Raw genomic sequence first — 9,484 nt, forward strand, 5'->3', positions numbered from 1 at the left:
CAAACCATTATTGACCCACTGGTCAAACCGTGAATCACAAGGCTGACCAGGATTTTGGGTGCTTTTGATAACATTGTCTTTGAATTTTGATCATTTCATTTAATAAACTGCCTTGTTGAACCGTTCAGCACACGACCAACCAGTTAGCGCCCGGTTCGATTCTTAAAGCAGTTGAAGAGTTGGAAACATAAAAAGAGAGAGAGGGGTGAGTAGTACTGAAAGTTGACCGGCTTTGTTAGGTGAGACGATTCAATGATTCATCCTCACCATATGAGAGAGAGAGAGAGAGAGACGCCTAAATTTTTACCTACTCAGCGCGAAAGCCTCCGTTGCTATTTTTGCCAACCAACCCAAAAAGGGTACCATCCAACCTTTTCCAAGTTTACGGAAACACCCCCGTCAGAGACCAAGAGGCATTTTCCCGAGTCCCGACAAAAAAGGCAACCTTTTTGTCTTTTTGTGAATACTCACGTGTTGCTCGGCAACTCAGGATATTTAACAATTGACCAACTGCTACACGTGTTATTCTTTCAAACTTGCACCGCTGCCCAGCGCCTACTCAACCCGATCTCAAAAAAATTTAGTTGGGTTGGGTTGAAGGAATCCGAATTTGGTCCTTAAAACAATTCGAGATCCGCTTTTATCAGGGCAAATCTGCGCCTACACCATTTTAACAGCATTTTCTAATTTTGCATTAGGAATATTTTTCCATGAAATAAAATATATAAGTACAGAAATATTCTTAATACAAGGTAGTAAAAGCTGTCCCAATGGGCTTTTGCTCTGACCAAAGCCAAATTCAAACAATTCACATCTTTACATTGTGAACATATTTGCATCAATGAAAATATACAAATATGGAGATGTTCTTAAGGCCGTGTTTGTTTTCAATGTGAATTTATTTGTATTGATGCAAAATTATGATAGTGCAAATAATTTTGGTGTAAATTATAATTTAATTTTATTTGAAATTTTATTTTTTGTTTGATTGCAGTACAAATAAAGTAAAGCAAAACTTGAAATAAAATAAAGTAAATACGGTGCAAATAAAATAAACCTAAAACAAAATTAAACCAAAATTTACATTTTTTTTATTTGCATTCCCATGCATTTATATTAGTGCAAATTTCACTACTCTAAATGTTATAAGTATAGTGTGAAAACCATTTTGTGAAGATGAAATCTGGATTTAGGTTGAAAACCTTTGTTGTCAAATTAGGATCAGATTGTCCAACTGAAACGGTGATTCTTGTTTGTGTGGTAAGGTTCTAACTTCTATCAATGTAAGACAACTTTTCACAAAATCCTAAAATTTAAGGTCTTTTTATAGTCCACTCTCTCTCCGAATTCATTTATTAATTTCCCAAATTTATCTATCTCCACCCTCCTATAGACGAAACCAGATTAAATCAGTGCAAAACCCGTTCGAATACCCATTATAGCCTTCTATTGGAAATATCTCCCCATGAAATAAAGAAAATAAGTGAGGAGATGTTCCCGGTGCAAGGCTGTGAAGGCTGCCTTGCACTGACTGAAACCGATCTCAAACCTAGTAAATTGGGAATCTTCTCCCCGACACTGACCTGAACTGTGGGATTGTATTATGAATTCTGAGGTAGACTGAATTCAAATTACCCCAAAATATAATGCCTCTCACAAAAATCTAGACAAAAAGTTTTCATTATTTTTAAAGAAACATTAATAAAGTGTTAAGGCTATGTTTGGTTTTGTGGGAATTTATTAGAAAAATGTCACTATGTCAGCACCACATAGGCATTGACATTTATTGTGCATAAAACCACTGTTTTATTTCAACGCTCATCATATAAATACTAGAAATACAGAAATGCTTAGAGTTGCGTGCATGAAGCATTGGGGGACAGAAAATTTTGAAGTTTCCCCCAATGCCCCAACATTTGTTGAAATGAAATGTTTGTGTATTTTAAACTGAGGTGGAAAGTAACTTTATGGGATCTAATATGCCCATAAAACACACAGCCAAATAACAAAAATAATAAGCATTTAAAGTAAAATCTCCAAATAAACATTTAAAGCAATAAACACTCCATCTATAAACGCCCATGAAATCAAATATCAAACACCACCCTAATCAACCTTGTGAATCTTGGATTGCGATACCAACTCAATAAAAAGGGGGGGGTGTTTACAGTTTAGTCCACCCCTAGAAATCTAGAGCACCACTCTAGGGGTGGACTGAATCCTGACCATGGATTGATGCCTAATCCACGGGCAGGATGCAGTTTATAGGGGAGCTACTAGTAGACTAGGAGGGGGCTGCAAATCAGATTTATGAGGGGGATTGCAATCCAAAAATCCCTAAAAAATCTTGGATTAGGCTGAATTGAGGTTTCGAGGTACATCTAGTTGTGTAGTAGGTTTGGCCTTAACCCAATCTGAGTTGATCCCATAACAAAAGTCAAGGTCCGAAGAGCCAATCCAATTAAGGGTGACAATTTTTTGACCCAACCCGGAAACTCACCCATTAATTAACGGTTTGGATTGTAACCATTTAGCCTGGGTCACTAGCAGGTTGGTTAATCCAATAAAGTGTTATTTAATGGGTTGGGGTTGGGCTGGGTTACAGATAGGGGTGGATTCGAGCCAAGCCAAATAGCTAGCTATTCGAGCTCGGTTCGCCAAGGTAGTACGAGGCTCGAGCTTGGTTCGAGCTAGAACCTTGAGTTTGAGCTCAGCTTGAGTCAAAAGCTCGTAAACTCGAGCTCGACTTGAGAAAAATGTTTTATAAATAAATAAATATATATATATATATATAAATTAAGAATTATAATAATTAGTTGTTATTATATATAAAAATAAAAATAGTATATCTATAATATTTTTATTATATATATTATTTTCTATCATCATCATCATCATCATCATCATCATCATCATCATCATTATTATTATTATTATTATTATTATTATTATTATTATTATTATTATGAAAAATCACTATTCCCCATAGGCCTCTCTCTCTCTTCAACACCTCAAAATGTCATTTCTCTCTCTACTCATTTTAATTCTACAACTATACTCTTTCTTTCTAGCCTATAATTAAGTCTTTTTTTTTTCATTCAGCACCAACTCCTCTCTTACTAATCAATTCCATCCGAACATCAAAAAAGAATTAAAACAACAATTGGAGCATGTGAAGATGAACAAATTTTCACTCTCCCACTTTTTATATTTTTATTATATTTCACTTTGATTTACACAAGAGTAGAGGTGTAAATTGGACCATGTCGGGCCGGTACAGCAGCATGACTTTACTAGCCGCCAATGTTTAATAGGCCTATGTGGGTTGTGCTTGCCTCCTTTGGGATCCTTAAGAGGTCAGGCCTGACATGGCCTATGGCACTAGCCCAGGTGGGTCTGGCACGGGCTTTGGGTTAGGCCATAAGAGGCATATTTTTTTAAACAATTGAAAAAAAGTAAAAAATTTTAAATAAATTAACAAAATAGACAAAAAAATTAAAAAAAAATCTTACGATTTTATTTTATATGAATTTTGATGTATACAATTATTTATATATGAAATAATAAAATAAAATTAAAAAAAATTACAATGCAATCAAAATAAAATAGAGTAATAAAATTGAAAATAAAAGTTTACATATTAATATCATATATATATATATATATATATATATTATATAATTATTATTACATATACATATATACATGTATATAATATAATTATATATATGGTTGTGCCAGGCCATGCTACGGGCCCCTGGTAGCATGGACCACTTTGTTGTGACGTGCCATGCTAGCCTGCATTCCTAAAAATTGAAGTCTGGCACGGCCTGGAGGTATGGGTTGGGCCACTACATGGCCTGCATTTTACAATAATGAGTTGGGCTCGACACAACCTGATTTATACCTTTATGAAAGACTCTTCATCAATTGATGTTGAATAGACCTGTTCATGGGGTTGCATTTTGTTGAATTTGGATCAAGATTTGCCTCTTTATTAACAAAAAATGTCTAGACGTGAGTTCGAGCCTAATCCTTATATAAAGCCCAAAGCTCAGTTTGAATATAAAAACTCTTATTTATGGTGTATTTGTATAGTTTTTGTTATTTTTATTTTCTATGTTTTTTTTAATCTTTGTTATTTTTTCATTTTCTTTATTTATTTATAACTTGTATTATATTTTCTTGTAATTTTTTTATGTTTTTTATAACTTTTGTTATATTTTTTGTAATTTATATATATATATAGGATTAATGGGTTGGGTTAAGGTGGTTATGGGTTAAACCCAACCTATTTAAATTTTACTGACTGGGTCATTTACGGGCCCAATCCGCCCAATTGCCACCCCTAGCCCAGTTAAGCATTGGATCCGCTTTCCATCGATCGGTAGCCGCTGCCACGTTGCACGTGTACCGAACTTTCAGGTGATGACGTGTCATCGCCTCAAAAGCCTTTGATTGTAGGGATATTTTGGTCAAGTAAAATATCTCAGGAGGCACTATTTAGTAATTTTATCATATTACTTTCCTAGTTCGCTGCAGAGTGCGGACTAAACAAAAGAGAAAGACAGAGACGAGGCGTTTGGCTCTGCTTCGTCTCACGTTATAAAACAAACAAGCGTTAGACTCTCTGAAAGGGAAAGGGAAGAAGAAATCTCGATCTGGTCTGTTCTTGTCGTCGTGAGCACTGAACAGCCATGGTGTCTGCAGGTTTGGTGAAGCTGAATGCCTCCTCTTCGCAGTGGATCGGACAACAGTCCTTCAACCAACGCCCTGGATCGTCTCTTCGCTCGGCTCCCCGCCGAGTCGCTCTGCCCATCCGTGCCGGAGCGTACACCGAGGAACTTGTTCAAACCGCTGTGAGTTGTCTAATTTCTTTTTTTTTTTGTTCTTTTGTTTTTGATCAACAGTAAACCTTGTTGGTTTAGCCTTTTAGAGTCTCAGATCGTTAGTTTGAGTTGAAGAATAGCTACTGGAGTCGAGTTCTATTGGTTTTTATGGTTTGGTTGTAATTTTATATGTGTGTGGCTGGTGGTTGTTAGAAAGTTTTATACTTTTCTTATTGATCCTGTTTCGGTAGTACTTGATGATTTTATTTTATTGTTTTTTCAATTGGGTTTCTGTTTTCTTTTTTATTTTAATATCTTCTTTGGAATTATGTAGAGAAACTAGAATTGGAGCTTGTTTCAGGTGGTTTGATGAATGACCCAGATAAGTTTAGTTTGTTCTGTTGTTTTCTCTTATGTTGTATGTTTATTGAAATGCTTTGGTATTAACCAGAGTTTGATAGTCGCAAAATTGAATCCAGTATCGAGTGCTCCATATTATTTATTGTCCTTCTGATGTTTTTCTTCTTCTGTTTCTTCTTTGGTTTGAGAGCTCGATTTAGCAGATGAACGGTTGGAAGTTCTGGGATTTTATATAAGAATAAACCATAATTTAACCCTATATTTTCTTATTAATCCTTTCCCTTTTCTATTTTCAGTTTCCTTTCATTTGGGAGACCGACTTGAGAGCTGAATGATCGTTTGAGGTTTTCCAAACTTCAAAACCTAGCTGATCCTCTGCCGTTTTATAAATCGAGTTTCTGTTTCCTTTTTTCATTTTGCTTTTACTTGTTTTCAGTTTTCTTCATATGTTGGCTTTCTTTCTACAATGTTCTCTTAGCGTATAGATTCGTAGTTCTTACCATAGGAATATAGGATACATTCTTTGACTTCTGCTATATGATTGCTTAAATGTTTCTATACACAATTGGTATAGGACTGGAACAAGTTCATCTGTGATCGGCCATATTCTTGTATATTATTTGTATAAAGGGCCTTTTCAATTTCTACACGTAATTGGAATTTATCCATCTTTCTTATATTAATACAGCTCTTGCATTAACACAAACTTTTACCTTTTGACTTACCCAATCCAAGAAACTATGTCATGGTTTTTGAGGCAATCAGGATTGCCAGCTATAGTTCCAAAAACTCCTATTAAAAGACTGCTTATTTTTCTTCCCTACACATTTCTTCAAGCTCTTTCTTCTCCCTAACTGCTTCAGTGCATATATTCCAGAAATCTATTGCATCTCCTGGACGTGGTATCCTTGCCATTGATGAATCAAATGCAACCTGTGGAAAGAGGCTAGCATCCATTGGTTTGGACAACACAGAATCCAACCGACAGGCTTACAGGCAACTTTTGCTGACCACTCCTGGCTTGGGTGAATATATTTCTGGTGCCATTCTTTTCGAGGAAACACTATACCAATCAACAACAGATGGAAAGAAATTTGTAGACTGCTTGCGTGAGGAAAAAATTGTGCCTGGCATCAAAGTTGATAAGGTATTTGATTGGCATGTTGTGTGTGTCCCTTCAAATGTTCATCATCATTGTTATTGTTATTGTTGTTGTTGTTGTATATATTAATGTATGCTGATTTGTTTGTCATGTTGATTTACTTTCTCTTCCAAGGGTTTGGTTCCCCTACCAGGATCGAACAATGAATCTTGGTGCCAAGGATTAGATGGATTGGCTTCAAGATCTGCTGAATACTACAAGCAAGGTGCTCGTTTTGCAAAATGGTGAGTCTTGATAGTCAGTCTTTTGTATTAAACCAATTAGACTCTAGATCAGTGGCAAATAGCCTCGTTAATATCTTTATTTTCTGTGGCAACTGGCAAGTTTTATCTATTTATTACAAAAGTTTATCTTGTAATTTCTTCTTCACTAATGAGTGTGGCTTTCAAAATTTCAGGCGAACAGTAGTTAGCATTCCTTGTGGTCCTTCTGCTTTAGCAGTTAAAGAAGCTGCATGGGGACTTGCACGTTATGCTGCTATTTCTCAGGTATGTGTTAACCTTTCAGTACCTATCTATATGATAAAGTTTAAAATCATAATCTGTTGATTGTTCTATACCTATCTACATGATAAGTTTAATGACCAAGGCTTCTTAGAGCCCATAATCATAATTGTTAGTTTGCTACATATTTTAGTACAAGTAAGATTCTGGAAACCCAATGGAAAGTTGTGGTTCTCAATTGTGTTGGATAAAGTTTGTGTAATTGGAGAAACAGATAAAAGGATAATCTGGGAAATCAACATCAATATCTAATAGAATTAGAAATAACAGTCGAGTTCCTCCATGTATACCTAAATGCAATCTTTTTAAACGATGCATGTATTCTCGCTATGCATTGCAATATAACTGTAGTGCAATGTATGCATCTATTAGCTTGTATATAAAGGGAGAGCTTGGCCACTTTTCATCTCTTCTAGCATTATTTATTCCACCCAAATCCCTCTTCTTTGGTACCAGCACCCCAACCCCAATTTGATGGCTTTATGTATCAAACCCAGAACCAAAGCAAATGTAAAACATGTGACTTATTGTTTAAACCCATTTTGAAAAGGTCATAAAGTCATATGAAATGAATTAGTATCTAGATTTGGGTTTATTTAGCATCTTTTTGTACAATTTTAAGCCCACTTACAAGAACATCTATGATGTCCAAGCAGTTAAGGTGTAAGAACATCTTAGGGTACTTTGGACATCAACAAAGAATATTCTTGCAGGACACAATTGCTTATTATGTTAAATAGACTAAAATTTGTCTCCTATCAGAGGTAAAGAGTTCATGTGGTAGAGCAGACAAGCCAAGGGAGTAGATCAAGAACTATCCTATCAAGTTTTGACTATTATAGGTTTATCTAATAGGCATATAGACATAGACTGCCCTAATCTTATTGCCAATAGCTGCAGGTGCCTCTGGCTTTAAGTTGGAGGTCATGTGTGCATCACAACACAAAGCAGTTCTAGTTTGATATTCGCTCAAAGACAGTATTCCAATATTGTTTTACGGTATCACTAGTTTTTTTCTGTCATCTTAAGTTTCAATAATATCATATCAGCATGTGTATGTTAGAGGATTCTAGTATAACTTGATTTTTCTCAAGGGGACTGCTCTAATTTCAACTGAGTTCAGGCAGTTTGCAAGGAAACTTTTTCCAGTTAAATCCATTACAATTCTTGGAAATTGTCTGATACAAACTGTAGTAGTAAAAAGGCTTTAATGAAGTAATCAATATTTAAAATAGTTATACTGAAACACTGTTATGGGCCTTGTGGAAATGATTGGTTCCTTTTTTTTTGTGAGCCACAGGCCGGGGGGTCATTTACTTATCCTGATTCATTTCCTTTTACAGGACAATGGTCTTGTTCCTATAGTGGAACCTGAGATTCTCCTTGATGGTGACCACTCAATTGAGAGGACACTAGAAGTTGCAGAGCATGTATGGTCAGAAGTCTTCTACTACTTAGCACAAAACAATGTAATATTTGAAGGTATCCTGTTGAAACCCAGCATGGTAACTCCAGGAGCTGAACATAAAGAGAAGGCTTCTCCGGAGACTATTGCTAAATATACACTCAAAATGCTTAGGAGGAGAGTCCCCCCTGCGGTTCCTGGTATCATGGTATATACATCCATCTCCAGCGTGCTTATATATTTCATGTGTTTCCCATGCATTGCTTTCATGAAAGTTCGCCCCCGAGAGATCTGGTTAAAAAAATCTAGTATGACATATTTAACAGATACTGGATTTTGTGGACTATTCTCTATATCATTCCTACACTGCCAACTAGTTAAGCAGATAACCTAGTTCCAGTATGTTGTTAATATGGATACAATGTAGAATATTTAGTCCTCTCTTCAGCATGTAAGGATAAGATTCACAACCCCAGATCTTGGATTGAGTTTCTAGGGATATATTTCTCTTCACCTTTATACTTTCGTATTGTGATTTTCTGTTAGTTTTTAAGCATCTTACTGTACACATACTATGAACCTCTGGAGAAAGAAGCTAACAAGCAGAGAACATTGATTTTCTTGGTGCCCAGTTCTTGTCGGGAGGACAATCTGAAGTTGAAGCAACACTGAACCTGAACGCCATGAACCAAAGCCCCAACCCATGGCATGTTTCGTTCTCATATGCACGAGCGCTGCAGAACTCTGTGCTGAAGACATGGAAAGGACTGCCAGAGAATGTAGAAGCTGCTCAGAAGGCCCTTCTGGTGCGTGCGAAAGCAAATTCCCTTGCCCAACTTGGCAAGTACACCGGTGAGGGTGAGAATGAGGAAGCCAAGAAGGGAATGTTCGTTAAGGACTACAAATATTGATGCAGAGAGGTCATCATAAATCGCATCTCTCAACCATATCTCTTAGAGGTGCGCTAAAAGCCAAGAATTTCACTAAATGTTATTTTGTTAGTAGTTAACGTCTACTTATCGGATTCAGGAGCTTTCTTGTTTTTCTCTTTTTCTTGTAGCTTTTCTCTGCTAGAAGTGCGATGCTTGAATAACCAGTGAGAGAATCATGTGAACCCCTTTTTTTGAAATATATATAGCCCAAGAAATGGGTTTGTATTAGAAGGGAAGTAAGTATACATGTACTTTTAATAATTAATTAATAATTCTTATTTATGCGTCTTAAA

At 36.0% G+C, this 9,484-nt stretch overlaps 1 protein-coding gene across 2 annotated transcripts; it reads left to right on the plus strand.

The window, feature by feature from the left end:
* Positions 1-4,530: 4,530 nt before the first annotated feature.
* PDE345 (Aldolase superfamily protein) lies at positions 4,531-9,484 on the plus strand. Of its 2 annotated transcripts, XM_010281106.3 has the most exons (7): positions 4,531-4,859; positions 6,067-6,336; positions 6,466-6,575; positions 6,749-6,839; positions 8,198-8,467; positions 8,892-9,218; positions 9,320-9,484. In XM_010281106.3, exons 1-6 carry the CDS (start codon positions 4,698-4,700, stop codon positions 9,168-9,170), a joined length of 1,182 nt encoding a protein of 393 aa, XP_010279408.1. In that variant the 5' UTR covers positions 4,531-4,697; the 3' UTR covers positions 9,171-9,218; positions 9,320-9,484. The 2 variants fall into 2 exon arrangements, with proteins under 2 accessions (XP_010279408.1, XP_010279407.1); XM_010281105.3 differs by having other exon boundaries at positions 8,892-9,484.

The sequence above is a fragment of the Nelumbo nucifera genome, chromosome 4 (assembly GCF_055504915.1).
Source record: "Nelumbo nucifera cultivar China Antique chromosome 4, China Antique-T2T, whole genome shotgun sequence".
Taxonomy (NCBI): Eukaryota; Viridiplantae; Streptophyta; class Magnoliopsida; order Proteales; family Nelumbonaceae; genus Nelumbo; species Nelumbo nucifera.

Coding starts and splice junctions, on each gene's coding strand:
- PDE345 (XM_010281105.3), top strand. CDS start 4,698: ATGGTGTCTGCAGGTTTGGTGAAGCTGAATGCCTCCTCTTCGCAGTGG. Junction 6,337..6,465: donor CTGGCATCAAAGTTGATAAG/GTATTTGATTGG, acceptor TTCTCTTCCAAG/GGTTTGGTTCCCCTACCAGG. Junction 6,840..8,197: donor GTTATGCTGCTATTTCTCAG/GTATGTGTTAAC, acceptor TTCCTTTTACAG/GACAATGGTCTTGTTCCTAT.